Source organism: Bos indicus, chromosome 12 (assembly GCF_029378745.1).
Source record: "Bos indicus isolate NIAB-ARS_2022 breed Sahiwal x Tharparkar chromosome 12, NIAB-ARS_B.indTharparkar_mat_pri_1.0, whole genome shotgun sequence".
Lineage (NCBI taxonomy): Eukaryota > Metazoa > Chordata > Mammalia > Artiodactyla > Bovidae > Bos > Bos indicus.
This window is the reverse complement of record NC_091771.1, coordinates 35,280,575-35,299,382: the sequence shown is the minus strand read 5'-3', so window position 1 is coordinate 35,299,382 and position 18,808 is coordinate 35,280,575. Positions and strand designations below refer to the sequence as shown.

Sequence of the window (18,808 nt, the reverse complement as noted above, 5' to 3'; positions counted from 1 at the left end):
CCATGAATCGCAGCACACCAGGCCTCCCTGTCCATCACCAACTCCCGGAGTTCACCCAAACCCATGTCCATTGAGTCGGTGATGCCATCCAGCCATCTCATCCTCTGTCGTCCCCTTCTCCTCCTGCCCCCAATCCCTTCCAGCATCAGTCTTTTCCAAAGAGTCAACTCTTCCCATAACGTGGCCAAAGTATTGGAGTTTCAGCTTTAGCATCAGTGCTTCCAAAGAACACCCAGAACTGATCTCCTTTAGGATGGACTGGTTGGACCATACAGTATACATACGGACAAACTAAAGATCTTGTAAGATCGTATTTCTTAATGAACAGAAATCACAAATTTTATTCTGCAATACCCCATGTTCATGAAACTTCTACAGATGTCAATGAAAAATGTCTATATACACCAGGGTATGCTTAAACATAGGATTTGCTGTTGTTCCGTTGCTAAGTTGTGTGTAGCTCGTTGTGACCTCAGACTATAGCCCCCTGTCCACAAGATTTCCCAGGCAAGAATCCTGGAGCGGGTTGCCACTTCTCCTCCAGGGGTTCCATTAAGTATTATTTCTATATTGAAATTCTTTATAATCTGAAACATTTAACAACTTTTTTTAATGGAGAGCAGATTACTAAGAGAATATATTTGCTATCATTTATGCTACCAAATATTTATTACTTTTTAAAATGTAACTTTTAAGTTCATATACTGCTACAATTGATGGCTTCGGATATGTTTGTGCACTGGTACAATTAATAAAGCTCCAAAACTTACAGTAGCAAAAGCATTAATTTGAACACATTATCTACCAGAACACATGCTTCATAGAATGAGAGTAAATAGTAATTTTTTACTTCCAGGTTCAGCTAAATAAACATAACTGCAAAATGACAGATTAAAAATGCTTCTGCTTTTACAATTTGTTTTCCTTCCTTTCTTGCCTTCTCTGTCCCCATCTCCCCGAAAAGCACCTCCAAAGAGTTACAGTAGGATACAGGGACAGTGTCCACGAGGAAGGAAGGAAAGACAGCTTCTCATTCGTGCAGGACAAATAGCTTTGCCCAAAGCACAAACTACATCTAATCACAGGGTATAACTCTGTCATCTCTCTTTTCATAATCTGGCCACTTACACACTTTGATTTCTGACTTCCATTTGGGTTTATTAACATCAAAGCTGTGTCATCACTTATCTGTTTCCAGACACATTTTTACCTGAGGCAATAAAGTATAAAAACTTCTTTGCATTCTTGCTTTACTGTTGCAAGAAAGCTTTCGTCTTCATTAGGCTTATAGTGTTTCACGGTTATTAAACCTCTGTATGCTGCTATCAAGTTCATCGCCCTTGGCATAACCAGTTTTAAATGCACCATCATTAAATCCAAGGGACTGTGCACAAATACATCCCAGTCTCAGCAGATGCCAATATATTCCTGTTCTACCTTGCTAAGATCTTACTAATGTCCTTTCCTCCCACTTCACAAAAATAATGACCACAAATATAGTCAGACAACTTGAAATAAAATAAAGCAATGCCAATTTAATTTTTCTTTTTATTTTATATTGGAGTACAGCCAATTAACAATACTGTGATAGTTTCAATGTGCCAATTTAATTTTACAAATTGCTTAGAGCTCTTATAGCAAATTAAAATATTAATAGTTCCATCTCATTAATTACATTATTTGAGTTTTTAAAATATTCATTGATATGCAACAGAAAAGGAGTCCTGCATCTAGTAATACCTGCAAAACTGCTTTCCAAGTTAACATATTTCTGACTATTAGAACATGAAGATCCACACACCTTGCTTTTATTTATTTAAAATGCGTGACCATTTGTTTTAGGCTCTACTCACAAAATGAGTTCAAAATGTGAATCTAAATAGTATCAAAGAAAAACCACCTTTGATGTTCTATTACTATTTTAGAATTTAATTTTAAAATTTAATGCCATGATGCAATATATTATCCACATTAAACTCATAATACCAAGCCTTCTTAAAAATAATGTTAGGTAATATTTTTTAGCTACAAGGAAAAATCCACCAAAGGCAAGCCATCAGAAGTCTGTGGCCACTGGCCCAAGCTCTCTTCTTCATGAGTGTGTGAACCCATCTCTTCCGCCCTCCGCTGTGGACAGCCTTCCTCTCCAGCAGTAGTCATTACGAGCCCTCTGATCCACCACCCAGTGTCCCTGATTCTACCTCCTGATTTTCCAGAGCAGTTCACCATCAGGTCTGTAGCCAGCTGCTAGGTTAGCCACACCCTATGCTTCCCCTCCCTGTTAGGATGAAGGAGGAAAATTCGTCTCATAGCCTGACCTTTCTTCCTGGGCTTGGGCTCCAGGAGCTTCTTTCCTTCCTCAAAGATGTCCACCTCTAATTCCCCCACAGTCAGAGCTGGACCAGGTTTTGCCTCCTAATTACATCACTGTCCCAGCAAGTGTTTCTTTTAATACCCTTTCAGCAACACTTCTAGAAAGAAGCATCTCTATCACCTGATGCAAAGAATTGACTCCTTGGAAAAGACCCTGATGCTGGGAAAGATTGAAGGCAGGAAGAGAAGGGGACGACAGAGGATGAGATGGTTGGATGGCATCAATGACTTGATGGACATGAGCTCAGTAAACTCCAGGAGTTGGTGATGGACAGGGAGGCCTGGAGCGCTGCAGTCCATGGGGTCACAAAGAGTTGGACACGACTGAGCAACTGAACTGAACTGATTTGCTTTCTTTGCTTTCTTACTTCAGTCTCTCCTCAACACACTCCAATTAAACTGCCTCCAGTATTTCACTGAAATGCCTTTTTTCAAGGTTAGCAACAACTCCCCTATATCAGCACACCCAAAGCTCAACTGTCTGTCTTCACTCTCTCAGTTGCAACAGACCTAGGGGATTTACAGATTCAAAGAGCTCTCCAGCAAAATCCCAGTGACATTCTTTATGGAAATAGGAAAAAAAAAAAAAAAACCCTAAAATTCCTATGGAACCACAAAAGACCCTGAAAAAGTCAAAGCAATCTTGAGTGAGATAAACACACTTGGAGGCATCACACTTCCTGATTTCAAAATCTATTACAACACTACAGTAATAAAACCAGAAGTGGCAGGTGCTGAAAAGTATGGTACTGGCATAAAAACAGGCATATAAACCACTGGAACAGAAAGAGATGTAAATTCACGCATTTACAGTCAACTCATCTTCAATAAGAAAGCCAAGAACATGAAACGGGGAAAGGACAGTCTCTTCAACAAAGTGTTGGGAAAACCAGATGGCCACATGCAGAAGAGTAAATTGGGCCCTCATCCTGCATCTTATACAAAAATTAACTCGAAATTAACTCAAAATGGGTTACAGACTTAAATGTAATAACCGAAAACTATGAGATGAAAACAGAGGGAAAGCTTCTTGACTTTGGTCTGGGCAATGATTTTTTTGGTATGACACCAAAAGCACAGAGAATAAAAGCAAAAATTGTCAGGACTACATCAAAGTAAAAAGCTTCTGCACAGCAAAGGAAACAATCAACCCATGGTATGGGAAGAAATTATTTACAAACCACACATCTGATGAGTTAGTATCCAACATACACAGGCAACTCAGGTCCATGGCAAAAACCAAAACACCAAAGTCCTGATTGATCAAGCAAAGGACCTGATTAACATTTCTGAAAAGATGACCTAGCTACAAAAGACCAACAGATATAAGAAGCAGTGCTCAAAATCACTATCAGGGAAATGCAAATCAAAACCAAAATGAGGTACTATCTCCCATCTGTCAGAATGGCTATTATCAAAAAGACAAGAGATAAGCACTGGTGAGACTGTGGAGAAAGGGGAACCCTCCTAGACCACCACTGTAAACTGTGAGGCCACTGTGGAGAAAGTAAGACGGTTCCTCAAAAAATGAACAATTTCACTTCTAAAGTCAGTATCTCTAATAGAAATCCGAGCTTCCAAGGTCACTGCTCATTGTTCACAAGAGCCAAGGTATGAAAAGAATCCAAGTTTCCATCAACAGATAATGGGTAAAGAAGATACTGATACACACCCATACCGCAAGCTGACAAACACTCTTCAGCCTTGGATAAGGAACCCTGCCAAGGGTAACAGTATGGACGAACCTGGAGGGCATTAAGTTCAGTGAAATAAGCCAGATACAGACAGACAGATACCACACAGCTCACTTATCTGTGAAACTGAAGCAGTGAAACTCATAGAACTTAGCAGAATGGTGGTTGCCAGCAGCTGGGGGGATGGGGAGATGTTGGTCAAAGGGTATGAAGTGTCAGTTATGCAGGCTAAGTCCTGGATGTCTAAAGGACAGCATGACAATACACATATATTACACTGTACATACAATACTGTATCGTGTGCTTGAGGTTTATTAGGAGGGTAGATCTAAGTGTTCTCACCACACACCCACACACAACAATGGTAACTTCGTGAGGTGATGGATGTTAATCAGCTTGACAGCACTGACCATCTCACAGTGTATACAAATAAGACATCAAGTGGTACACCTTAAATATATACAATTTTTATGTCAACTACACCTCAATTAAAACTGAAGGATAATGCAAAAAGCCCCTTCCTGGAGTGCTGCCAATACACTGGGAGTGGGAGGAACTGCATTCTCATTTCCTCCTCTCTGGGCATCACTTCCACTGGCCCCTGCCTAAGCCACAGCAACCGCGTGTGACTGCCTGAGCCTGTAACAATCTACCAGACTCCAGACGGGTGGGAGGCAGGGAGATCAAAGGTTGTAAGGGAATTTACCCTTCCAGTCCAGCTCCCATCTCCCCTTCTGTTTCTATGCCCAGACTTCTTATGTGCCTCTCTTATGCCAGCCACCTGCCCTTACCTGTGGAGCCCAAGCCACAACCAGGTCCTTAGGACGCTGACTCTTCCAGAAACACTGACCTTGTAAACCAAACCATTCTCTCCCTAAGAGGAAATGAATCAGTCGTTAAGATACAGATCTTGTTGTATGTAAATCTTCAGTGTAATCAATAATATACAAAAATGTGTGCCATACATTTAACATCAAAATAGTTTATTGATAAAGTTGGTTTTAGTCTAGGTCAGGGTTATTTTCCAAATTTAAAAATAATTTACGACTTCCCTGGTGGTCCAGTAGTTAAGAAGCCACCTGTCAATCCAGGGAACGTGGGTTCTATCCCTAGTGTGGGAAGATCCTACAAGCCTTGGAACAACTAAGCCCGTGCACCACAACCACTGAGCCTGTGCCCTAGAGCCAGGGACCCGCAACTACTGAAGCCCTCCTGTCCTAGAGCCAGGACTCCTCAACAAGAAAAGTCACTGCAATGAGAAGCCCCTGCTCACCACAACTACAAAAAGCCTGTGAGGAGCAACAAAGACCTAGCACAGTCAAAATAAATTAATGAAACAAATTTATTTGGCTTGAGGTTTACAAGTTGAAGGATCTCAATAACTGGGATGGAAATGCATTTTATTTTATTCTAAAATTAATTTTGATATTTTAATGTGATGGCTCCAGACAAAAGCTTGCTGTATAAAGACAGGTTTAAGTATTAACAATATGAATTAAAAATTAAATCTCATGCACAGTAACAGGTGGAATGTTCTGAGACAAAGGAATATCTATTACTGTCTCATAGATTTCATCAGCTCATTTACCCATTCAATAAATACTTAGCATACCTACTATGCACAAGACTCTTTTCTAGGCCCTTGGGATTTAGCAGAATAGAGCAAAGTTTCCTATGTACTTAGGTTTCCTACTGGGAACATGGCATGTATCTCTATAACCCTAAGTGTGTAACCGAATATACACATGACATTTAGTAACTCAGCTGAATCTATACATTTCTGGATACTGCTTGTCTATTATTTCTACAAAGGCTAATCAAACCAAAGTTAGACAAGGTCACTTTGTTACAAAGTGTAGTTCATTTATTCACTCTTTGGACAAACATTATATAATTGTGAATGTTTTATGCATTCATATGTTTTATGCATTTAAGAATACAAAGATGAAAAAGATAAGAGGCTATCCTTCTAAGACAGACAAAAGAAACAATAAAACAATTTCAGAAAGCGGTAAGTTCTATAAAAGAATAACAGATTAAATGTTGAGGAAAGCTTCCAAGAATTTATAAATACAAATAAACAATATCAAATGGAATCTGACACGTATGAATCTACAGAATAAGGAATTTGGATTTACATAGAATAGAAAACATTTATACAGTATTACAGACTAGGTAAGGCTTCCTTGGTGGCTCAGATGGTAAAGAATCCGCCTGCAATGTGGGAAACCTGGGTTCAATCCTTGGGTTGGGAAGATCCCCTGGAGGAGGGCATGGCAACCCACTCCAGTATTCTTGCTTGGAGAATTCCATGGACAGAGGAGCCTGGCAGGCTACTACAGTCCACAGAACTGCAAAAAGTCTGACAGGACTGAGCAACTAAGCACGACAACAATGGACTCTGTTATACACAATAATTTTACTTTAAGCATAGTGGACAAATTTTTCATTAAAAAGCAAACCCCAAAATCCTACTATGAAGTCAGGGAAACATATTCAATATCACATATAAATTGAAAATTATAAGGCCAAAAAGTGTAAAAATTTATAGAGGATAAATGAAATATTCGATCAAAAAATCAGTTAGAACAAATAAAACATAATTGTTGTCAACTTCGAACTGTAATGAATTTTTACTTTATTTTTTCTCCTCCCCCTTCCAGTTTTAGGCCTTATTATAAGCATTTATAATATCAAAATGATTCAGACAAGTTCTACCCTAAGTCTGATTTACACGTCACTAGAGATTTACTCAGTGATATGGAGATTTGTTTTCATCAGTTCTGGTTTACCAATATATTGTTTCTAGTTTGCAAAAACAAAATACAATAAAAACTAAAAACTTTTATATATTATTGAAATTCCTGCAGGAAGAAAATAATTTTGCCATTGCAACTCAAAAACTCTAGAGTTCCTAACTGCTTTCCCCATGAGGTAACTATATATATAACGGGGGTGTGTGAATTTTTTTTTTAAACATATCAAGGCTTATTAAGGACTTCTATCCTTTTAAAACAGAATGGCTTGGAATAATAAAATAATTGTCTTCTCCCTTCTATCATGTCTTATCTCACTTTACTATGCCAGAATCAAATACAACAATACTTAAAGAGGGTATTTCTAGAAACCTAGAACAGTTTTCAAATATACTAAAGTATTTCGGAGGAAGCAGCTTACATAAATGTGACTGGTAGGCTGACATACTCTGGAGGATCTCTAAAAGAGCCAATAATAAGTTGTTGCCCAGATGTCATCATTGGTACAGGATTCTTGCAGGAGTCCTCTGCTTCAGGCCACTTCACTTTCACCAAAGACCTACACTGGTACTCGTATCTGCTAATCAAAAAAAATCTGAAGAGGATTTTTGCTTTTATGAAAAAAAGGCAAAAATCCAAAGTAGTGCTCAGCCTTTTTCAGTGAACCATCGTAGGGGCAGTGCACATCCCAGGCAGCAAGAGTGGTCCCGCCAAGCTTCCTCCCTGGAACTGAACTCAGCATCTCAGCATCAGATGCCAGAGCTCGAACTGTGTCTGTGAACATCTGTGACTCAGCTCCATTTATTTCATGTATCCGTGAGCAAGATGTGTCTAAGGTAACTGCTCTTTGATTTTACACCATTCCAGCTTACAAAAGGTTTCAAAGGAATGCTCTACTTTTGGATAGTGGTGGAGAGTGAACCTGTTATTATTTGCTGAAACAATTACATTTCACACAAGATTCCAGCAACTGAGACTCTGCAAATTTATCTTTAAATTTCTTTCCAAGTCATCCACTAATTGAGCCATCACCAACTCTCTCCTGAATTACTGCAAGTTTCTGAACTCGCTTTCAATCCACTCCCTTCAAAATAGTCTCCATACTCTTTTTCCAAAGATGAAAGCCAAATCTGCAATGTGCATAATTCTTGATTTATGCATTAAATAACGTAAGACAGTGGCAGGCTGAATAAGCACTCTAATATCAAAGAAGTGTTATGTTGAGATATCTGTAACAATGGTATCAGAATAGGAAAATATCTGAGATTGCTATTGATGACAGTCAGCTACTGTTAATACTTCTTCAACTAGTTGCCTACACTCACAATTTAAGAAAATGTTAAGTTTATAGATCATTGAAAACAAAAATGTCATCTTTTTCTATTTAAGTTCATGTGCTAAGTTGCTTTAGTCGTGTCCGACTCTTTGTGACCCCAAGGACTGCAGCGCTCCAGGCTTCTCTGTCCATGGGATTTTCCAGGTAAGAATACTGGAGTGGGTTGCCATTTCCTTCTCCAGGAGATCTTTTTGACCCTCGGATCAAACCCGTGTCTCCCGCGTTGCGGGCAGATTCTTTAATGTCTGAGCCACCAGGGAAGCCCCAGACTCCCTAAATTCTAGGCCTGTATTCTCAGGGGACCATTCCTAACCATGAAGGTTAGGAATCTCCAGGATGGCTGCCTGCTGTCCTCTAGATAAAAACTTTTTTCTGACCTGATACCCCGCCACTGGTTCTGAACCTCATCATCTACAGCCCAGGTCTTACCAGTCCAATCCTTCTCTCCAGACCGCTGCAATGCTGTCCCCGTGCCTGCAATGCTCACCCCCTTCTCCCTGCCCTGCGAACCCTGTTCATCCCACAGGCCACCACTTCAGGACACCAGGCTTGTGTGCGGGGCTCTTCCAGATGCCCCCAGAGCACCAGCATTTATCACCCCCTCACCCTAGATTAAAGTTCCCCCCTGCATTAAACTGTGAGCACTTGAAATGTGTCTTGAATTTCCAGCTCCTTGCATTCTGCTTGGCACAGAGGCAGCACTTCAAGAATTGTGGAAAGAAGAAAGAAGGGAAATTCCATATCTGCTATTTCATGACCTCGAATTCAAGCCTGAATTCCTGACTAACCCTCACAACTGCAAGCACGGGTAACAATGGAAACTGGAAAAGTGCATAAGCAAATGGATATAAATTCACTATTTTTATTGGAGAAATCACTTAGTGTGATGACTAGAAATGAAGGACATCATGACTATTATTTTAAAACCATGTTAAGATTTACCACCTTGCCATACTAAGTAAAATAATTATATAATACATACTGCTGGAAAATCCCATGGATGGAGGAGCCTGGTAGGCTGCAGTCCATGGGGTAGCTAAGAGTTGGACACGACTGAGCGACTTCACTTTCACTTTTCACTTTCATGCATTGGAGAAGGAAATGGCAACCCACTCCAGTGTTCTTGCCTGGAGAATCCCAGGGACAGGGGAGCCTGGTGGGCTGCCATCTCTGGGGTCGCACAGAGTTGGACATGACTAAAGCGACTTAGCAGCAGCAGCAGCAGCAGCTGTGTCAAAAGCACGTGTAGCTCAGTAGTTCTAGACAAGTGACTCCAAAGTCACTTTGGTGGTGGTGCTGCGGCTAGCAGAGCAGCAGCTGGGGCAGCAGAGGGATGGACAGGCCCCTTGTTCCAAGGATGGAGGAAACAGGCAGGTGAAGCCCGATGTCAGACTGTGACTACAGAGGGCTTTGAATAACAAAACTTAAAAATGTGGATTTTATCCTAGGAGCATGAGGCACTAACGGTTTCTGAAGAAGGGTACAAGATGTGGTTAAAGTCACACTCTTGGGAAGATTAATTAAACAGGATGAACTAAAGGGATGAAACAGAAGCAGAGAAACCAAAGATGAACAGTAACTGAATTGCTTGACACAGGATGAACAAAAATGCTATAAAACGCTGTTAGATTCTTCCTCCTGGGATCAGAAATAGTATGAGGATGGGGGAAGAGTTATTGCACGTATTCACTTTGTGGCATCTTAATACAAGTAAAAATACTGTCAATATTTAGTTTTAAGTCACAAGGCCAGCTTTCCTCTCTTGTTGAATCTTGACTGTTGAGTCCGTCAGAACTCAAGGCCATTAGAAAGAAAAAATGTAAGTCTAACCACAGAAAAAGATTACTGCTTTTAATTTTCAAAAGTATTCACATACAAACTTTACTCTTAAAGCTTCAAATGTTTTACGTGGAAAATTAATGCGGAACCAGGGAATATGACCTTTACTTTCAAACACCGCAGTTTTAGAAGAAACGTCTTTAGCTTTGTACTTAGAGCCCCTGGAAGCACACAGGTTTATGACATGCAGCAATGTTCCTGACAGTTGACCACAAAACCAGGAATCATGAACCGACCAACTTTTGGGGCGCACGCTTTCATTATTAAAGAGTTCACTGCTGGCACAGCTCGACCACCTGGCGGTCCTGGGGGACGGGGAGGCCTGCACCGGACACGCCCCCACGTCCCCGCGGGTAGACGGCTGCCCCAGGGCCACCCCAGACGCCCACTGCTCATCCCCACCCTCCGGCCGCCCGAGGGCTGAGGGGCGCGGCGGGGCTGCCGGACTGGGCCCGTCCCGTACCTGAGCTAGGACGGTGAGGCTGCCCTGGGGCGCCGCCACGTTCACGCGGCCGTGATACCAGGCCGCTCCTGCTCCTGCCACGGCCACGCCAGCCACTGCCGCCGCCACGGGCCCGGGGCCGGGCCAGGCCCGCCGGCCGGCAGCGAAACCCCGCCGCAGCCTTTCGCCCCAGGCCGCCAGCCGCGAACCGCCCGCCGCCGCCATCTTTGCGGAAGCGCTCTGAGGCGGCGCTCGCGCCGCTTCCCACGGCGTCCCGAAAGCTCGCGCCTGGCCGCGTTGTCGCGAGACCGAGGCAGTCTCCGCCCCGCCCCCGAGCCTGCGCACCTTGTTGTGGGCGGGGACTGGGCGGTGCGGGGACGGGGGCGTGTCCGAGATAGATTGGGCACGCCTCCGGGGCAGGGACAGGGCCCGGCGGGAAGCGTGTGAGGGCCGTGCGCGTCCGGGCAGACCCAGCCGGGCCTGGGGTCGCGAGTTGGGGATGGGGGGCTGTGGTCTGGGGCGGCGGCGGTGGTCGCAGTGAGACTGAGCCTCTTCCCGGTGGGCGTGATTAAGGCGGTGCTGTGAGCGGAGGGGCGTGCCCTGCGGGTCGTGGGGACTGGGTGGGCTCTACCTCCTGCCTGCCGCTGTCCAGAATCTCCTGAGTCGGAAAGCCGCCCAAGCTCTGCAGGCTCCGCACAGGTCTCCGGGCCTCAGAAACATTGTTTCTTGTAAGAAACATTGTGTTCTGTTGTCTGTCTGTGGCAGTCAAGCAAGCTTTTAAAAACGTGTATTTTTCAGCTGTGGTGGAATATGCATGCCACTACCATCTGAGCTATTTTTTTAGCGCACAGTTCGGTGGCATCAAGAACATTCATGTTGTGCAACTGACACCACCATCATCTCCAGAACATTTTTCATCTTGCAAAACTGACAAACAAACCAAAAAGTGTCTTCCCGTCTTGTTTTCATCCTTCTTGTCCTTACATTCTTGTCTGCTTTTCGGTTTTTGCTAAATCATGTCCCACCCCAGCAGTGTAACTTTGATGAAGTAGTTTTTAATGAACACCCAGAGTCATTCTCTTGACTTGAGGCAATCACTCTTTGCTGAGTGTTGAATTTGAACTCTCCGAATAAAGTGTTTGATGATGTCTATTACCCTATCTGGCCCGGACTCAGACGCTGCACACCTCACGTGTCCTTCATCAGGGACCCAGGTATTTCCCTGGGTCCAAGGGCAGCCTTAGGGCAACATCTCAGTCCTGGCCCTGCTCGTTAGAAATGATTTAGCTGAGGCAGATTACTTGGCTTTGTTTTGTAGTCTCTGATCCTCCATTCTTTGGTCTTTACTTTTGGGAGTAGATTTACTTAATAAACTTGGTTCAGCCTCTGAAATGTCCCTGAGCCATCAGAAGCTTTACTTGGGCATGCAGTAACTTTGGCCCACAGCCAAAGGTGCCAGGATTCCTCATCGCATAATCACTGCCATCTTGAAGTTATGCAAAACAAACCCCAAACCAAAAACAAAGAACAAGTGTCACACTAAATCTAATGTGACCACTTAATTCCTTGGATCCTCTTGTCGTGATCCGCCCTTGGTTCTTGCTCCCTCTTCCTTTGCCAGCTTGTCTCAGTTGATCTGCAGTTGGAGCTTCTTCACTTTTCCAGCTGCTGGAACCACTTTCTGTGTCCTTCCCAAGGCGGGCAGTGGAGGGGACTCGCAGTGCACAGCTGTGTGGGCCAGACCACAGGGTTTGCTTCCTGCCTTTGCCAGGATCATCACTGTGATTTGGGACGAATTACCTAAACTCTCTGAGTCTCAGTTTTCTCAGCTGTAAACAACTGTCTCATGGTTTGAGGTTGGGACGGGGGCGTTACATGAGCCATCCAGGGGAGCGACTAGACAAATGCCCTGCAGACTCACCACGTGTGTCAGCTGACCCTCTTGAAGATTTGGCTCGTTTCCGCCTTCTGATCACAAATGAGCTTGACCGAATGTCCATGAGTCCAGATGGCTGGGCTGGCTAACCCGGGATCTTTCTGCTCTTCCCTACCTGACTTTTGACTCCTACCAGACCTCTGGGCTGGTTTTCACTTCTGCTAATTCTGGTAGCTCTTGAAAATTCTGGTAGCTTTCTGGTAGCTCTCAGAAAAGCATATGTCCTGCTTTTCTGAATCATTGATGTCTAGCTTGTTTCTGTCCAGTGGTAATTGTGTGATTTCTAGGATATATTTGTACATCCTGAATATACTAAAGTTTATGCTTGATTTCTAGGAGCCACAGTTACAAAATGTAGTTATGTGTATGAGAGTGAAAGTCACTCAGTCATGTCTGACTCTTTTGCAACCTCATGGACTGTGGCCTGCCAGGCTCCTCTGTCCATGGAGTTCGCCAAGCAAGAAGACTGGAGTTGCCATTTCCTCCTCCAGGGGATCTTCCCAACCCTGGGATCGAACCTGGGTCTCATGAATTGCAGGGGGATTCTTCCCCACCAGGGAAGCCTCCAAGGTGCTGCCTAATTCACAGTTCCTCTACACATTTAGTGAAAGCTGGCATGTTACATAGTAATGCCCCCAAGCCCCAAGTAAGTGCTCTTATCTTCCTAGAGCATTTGGTGTGTTTAAAAACATTGTATTTCTGCCATAATTTGACATCCTCATGGGCGAGGATATCTTATTTTTCTGTATCCTCAGCACAGAGCACAATGTCCAGCACATATTAGACATTCAGTGAAGGAATATGGGACTGAGTGATGAGTGAATGGGGCAAATGAAGCTCTGTTGTGCCAATTTCCATTCTTTGGGGGTCAAACATACAGAAATATATTGTTCCCTTTGTGTAATTTATTTTCCAGGACAAAAACCTCATTTTTAATTTTTGTTTTCTTTTGCTGAAAATCTTTCAACTTATTTGAAAAACTGTGTTTTGTGATTATGATGATGATGATGATTTTTTTTTTTTTTTGGCATTATGTGCCCAGACCTCTAGAACTCTCATTAAGACTCAGTGTATTCAAACTTTTCTTCTGCAGAGGAAACACGTTCTTATAATAGAGCCAATCTCTAGCCGACTAACCATTCTAAGTATGCAGTCTTCCCTGGCAGCTGCCGACATTTGTCTGAACACATTGAATGTATTGGTCTTTTCAGGCTCCAGCTTTGTTCATTTCTTCTTCACCAGCTGTAGAGAAAGTCCTTGGCGGGGATGTATTTTCAACCATGTAGTTTATATACCAATCCCCAAATACAAGCCTGCTGCTAAAGCTATCAAGTTTATACTATTTTAAATGGAAATTGGAGAAAAACAGAGCATAAACATTGTTTCAAAATATCATTCTTTTAAAAAAAAAATTTTGGCGGTGGTTGTAGGCGGGGCGTGCTGTGCAGCACTTGGAATCTTAGCTCCCCAACCCAGGATCCAGCCCACACCCCGTGCAGTGGAAGCACAGAGTCTTAACCAATGGACTGCCAGGGAAGTCCTCAAAATATTCTTAATTCACTTCCTCTGTGTTCCTTTTTTGGTAGGAGGAACAAAAGTTTTATGGCAGAAAAACTGTGCTCAAGGGGGGTTTCTTTCACTGAGGAGACCAAGCCTGAATTTCTAAATAGGGCAGGGTGGCCGTGGACTCTTGTACTGAGCAGAGGAGGAAGAGGATGGTAGGTGTGAGCAGCGAGGAAGGCGTCCAGGGAAGTAGGTTAGGTGACTCAGTATGGAACTCGGGAAGCCAGAGTGTTTGGATAGGCAAATCCTCCGATACTGGAGGAGTACCAGGTTGAGAGCCTGGGAGTAGGGTAGATACAGTGGGTGGCTTGGGGCCCAGGGGCTGGTTAAGGCTGCCTTGGAGTGGCTTGAGAGCTGCTAGGGGGTCATGCAATAATCTCCACCAATATATAGACCAGTGGTCAGCTCTCTTGACCCCTCTACACGTTTGTCTTCAGAGTATCCATGCCTCCTCTCTGGTATCCCTACCACCTGGTCTCCTCTGCAGCTCAGACACTCTGCCTGGAGATTGTTTTCTCCCTGTCCACATTCTTCCTGGCCTTTCTCACCCACTGTCCCATGGGCCTCTCTAAATTATCTTCCCTCCTGCCTACAACCAGACTTTGATTTTCTCTGGGTTGCTGGCCTTGAACAAAAGAGATCACCTAGCTCCTCTTATTGAAGGCATTTGTTCTATCATATCTCCATTTAAAAATATGAAGTTATTAACTCAAATGCATCTTTAATCCTAGCATGTGTGGGGAAGATAAACAAAAACTGCTATCCTGATTCTGAAAGATTATTTACTGTTATATTATAGAATAATGGGTGTGAAGATTGACTATCTTAGGCGGAGGAGAAAAAAATATGGAGGGTCTCAAAAGATAAATGAAGGAGGTTGGACTCAGTCCTATAGTAATAGAGTAAACAGCATTTGAATGGACATTATAAAGAGCGATTGCTTGGAATAGACAGAGGTTAATCTATATTTATGGTAGATAATTGTGTAGCAGAAGGCATGAATCATCCTCAGAGGCCCTCGATGAGTCAAAAGAATCGCTAATTATGTCTTTTTTGTGCGGTTCGGGGCCGTGGGTAAAAATATCTGGGTATCGTGATTGATACCAGCATGTGTAGAAATAGGTCAAGATTAAATCTTCCTGACAGTGAAAAAGCTGTGCCAAGAGTTGCATTTTCAACGTCTTTCAGATCCTCCTCTGCTTCTCATTCCCTCCCCATCACCAGCTCGCGCTCTCCTTACCGCGGGCTTTGATGCTCGCCGGCGTCTCTCCAGAGGCTGTTCCTTCTCCTCTTTTTCTCCTCTGAAGCATCCCATAGATCTATGTCAGACCAGTCTTCCTCAAACATTTCTTTCACCATACTCCCATTAGCCGTGCGACTTAACCTTCCTAGACCTCCGTCTCCTGGTTGGAAAATGAGGAGATTACTTTCCGTTTATTTTTCCAGTTCTAAAATTCTCACTGTATGCCACTCCAGAGTGGCTTTGCTTTTTCATTTGGCAAATAATACTGAGTGTGGAATACGTGCCAAGCAGAGTGCCATGCCCTAGGCATGCAGACACAGCCCCTCCCGGTGCCTGTCACAGGCGGGGGTCTCCACACAGTGATTTGTGCCCCTGTGCTGAGAACTTGTGAAAGCATGTTCCCCCCATTTGTGTATGTTTGTTTCCTAAATCTACATATTTACAACTAAATGTTAACAGTTTCACATAATAAAAATTTAAATGATCATCTAAACATGATATAGTACTTATAAAATTTTAATTTTGTTATTAAAGATGCAGTGAATGTTTTGCTCTCTCTAAAACTGTTAATATTATTTTAGTGATATCAGTATGATTGAACTGGATTCATTAACTTAGAAAGTCTTGATTTAAGTTTAGAAAGTCTTGATTTAAGTTTTATGAGCTAAGAGATACAAAGGTCTGGTATTCTCTTCAGCTAATGCAGACATTAGTCTTTAATGACTGTCATAGCTCAAAAAGATATCTCACAAAAAAATATTAGTTCAAATTGAAGAAGTGAGTGTCTTATTAATGAAAGGGATGAAGTCATGATACTTGTGTCCTTTTAAGCTTTTATTATGAAAAACTCAATATATATATAAAATTAGAATAAAATAATGGACCTCCCTGTACATGTAACCTGACTTCAACAGTTACCAACTCATGACCTATTTTATTTCACCCATATCTCCTCCATTTCCTCAACTAGGTTATATTGAAGTAATTCTCAAGCTCATATAATTATTTTGTACATAATTCATCATGTATTCTTATTTTTTTTAATATATGTATTTATTTATTTGGCTGTGCCAGGTCTTGGCATGCAGGATCTTCCATTGAGGCATGTGAACTCCTAGATCCCAGCATGTGGGATCTAGTTCCCTGTCCAAGGATAGAACCTGGGCCCCCTGCATTGGAAGTGCAGAGTCTTAGCCACTGGACCACCAGGGAGGTCCCTCATCATTTATTTTTAAAAGATGAACACTCATAAGGAAACCCATATACCAATTTTTTTGTTTTGTATTTGTTAATACTGTTTGTAATCCAATGAACACACAAAACTTTACTAGTGAAAAAATGCTAGGAAGTTAGGGGACCCCAAGGTGATGAAAAGAAGAAGAGTGAGTAAAAAGTCTTGTGCAAGCGTGTGTCCCAGCCCCACAGGCCAGGGAGAGCCGAGTGCAAGTAATGAAGTGCAGAAATGAAAGAGAGACAGCACAGTGTTTCAAGCTACGAGCGGGATTTTCTCTAGAGAATACGTTTATGGAACAGGCTGTCCATAAACTGTGTGTCCGGGATATGGTTTTCAAGTCAGTTGTAATGTCTCCAAAGTTCTGTATAGTCCACCAAGAAAGAAAACCAACACTTGTTTTTCCTCTGCCCCTTTTCACCTGTAAACTGTACATCTCAAGCACGTCAAAGATGATGACTGGAGAAGAGCTGAGAAAGAGGGCATGCCCACACAGATGGCAAGAGGAGGACAGGGATGCGCATGAAAAATTTAATGAAGTGTTCCTTGGCCCCTAGATTTCAGCAGAAATTTCCAAGTCTGTGATATGTATTTGTGTGATCAAGGCACCCAGAAACCATAGATGTCTTCAACTGTGTATTAACAAAAAACTAAAGCATTATGTTACTACAAAAGCTTCAAAATAAAAAAAATGTGGGTTTCATTATGCTTTCCCATCCCCCAAGGGCAGGTCTGTTGTTTCTCTGTCTTCCGGCTATGTGACCTCGTGGCCTTGTCCCATGGAGGTTGGCGGGACGCGGGGTGGTCACTTGGCAGTGGAGTCACAGGTCCCTTCAGAAGCTTCCTTCCCTGACTGACTAGATTTTCCGAGTTTCCTTTGTCCTTCAGGGACTCAGAAAGATACACAGAGGGAGTCAGCATTCAGCGGCTTCCCCTGATATGACAGTGACTCTAAGCGGTCAAGACATGTTGGGAACCCGCTAGGGAGGGTGGGGACTGGGGGACAGGTGACCCTCGGTAATTCACCTTGAGCACAGTGGACTGATGGCTGGATAGGTCGGGACCTGCTTGACCGGTGGGGAGGTGACAGGTGGACTTGAGTGATTGCGCCTGGCTGACTACGCCTTCCTGGCCATCACCACGGTGACCTCCGCTGGTCGTGAGACCTTCCAGGGCGACCTTTGGGTGTCCCCCCTGCCACACCATGGGGCCGTCTTCAGAATTTGAGCCGATTACCTGGGTCTATGAGATCAAGTGCAGAGCAGCCGCTCATTTGGGGCTGGGCGTCAGGATTGGGGTGGTGGGGTGTAGAAGAGCCTGCCCAAGGGGAGGATGGGGCTGCTTCTGGGCTCCTTGGGGTAAGAGGTGACCCCGCAGGCCTGTCCTCAGGGAGACAACCATGGGTGGGGGCAGGCCTGCCGGTTCGCCCCGGGCCTTCTGAACTAAAACACCAGGCTCAAGAGGCTTTTGTGCTGTGACTCTTTGAGGGTCTGTCTCCTGGGGTGCCTGAGATGTTTAGTGAGTCTTGGCTGGCAGGCCCGCTGGGTGGACTTGTGGAGGGGGGCACTTGCCTTCAGTAGAGGGGCTGGGCTGGGAACCCTGTCCAGAGCTAGAGGGGCAATTGAGCCAAGACAGCAGGAGACGGAGGGTGTGAGTGCTGAGCCGCGTGGGAAGGCCTGGAGGCTGCTGTGTATTTTCAATCATTGGGATGACGGTCGGGGTGACGGCCAGGCTCGCAGACACTTGGCGCCGCTGGCTGATGGTGTCCATGGGGGCCGTTGGCTGCCCTGGGCGGCTTACACGCGTCCCCACGTGGACAAGCTGTGAGTCCATGGCTGGGGCCTGGGGTGGGTGAAGATGGGGGGCAGGGAGCTTGGCTGACTGGTGCTGCTGGCCACCCTGCTCAGGTCTCACTGTGACACAGCAGCACCCCACCTTCACCCAGCCCGCTGGGTCCGCTCTCCATGCACAAAAGGCCAGTGCGCTGACCCCAGGCTGCAGCGACGGGCAGGCAGTCTTATCACAGGGCCAGGCACGGGCACTGGTGGCGTGAAGCCATGTCCTCCTGGGACTGTGGGACTCCCCAACTTTCTGTTGGCTTGAAATAAAGCAACACACGTGCTCCTGTGTCGTCTGAGCTGTGGGCGCTCTCCTTTGTTACAGCAGGTCCAGTGTCGTAGCCTGGCATTCCCAGCTGTGGCCAAGACAGCCTTACAGAGCCACCGAATCCCACTTCTGTCCCTTGCTAGGGCATTCGGGCAATGAAACGTGGTCAGGCCTGTGTGTCTGGCTGACGCTGTGTCAGGAGAGCTGGTTCATGACCACTCTGAGCCAAGGCACTTGAGAGCCAGGGAACCATACCTTCTTGCTAAAAAGAATAAAAATAAATAACGTT

The 18,808-nt window shown here is 44.2% G+C and overlaps 1 protein-coding gene across 2 annotated transcripts in view; it reads right to left on the bottom strand.

Moving 5' to 3' along the window:
• Window positions 1-10,680, bottom strand: part of MICU2 (mitochondrial calcium uptake 2) — a 53,816-nt gene extending 43,136 nt beyond the window's left edge. For both annotated transcript variants that reach the window (XM_070800290.1, XM_070800291.1), the window contains exon 1: window positions 10,462-10,680. In XM_070800290.1, the coding sequence (XP_070656391.1) occupies window positions 10,462-10,665 (204 nt within the window). In that variant the 5' untranslated portion in view covers window positions 10,666-10,680. The remainder of the gene's footprint in view (window positions 1-10,461) is intronic.
• Window positions 10,681-18,808: the final 8,128 nt, after the last annotated feature.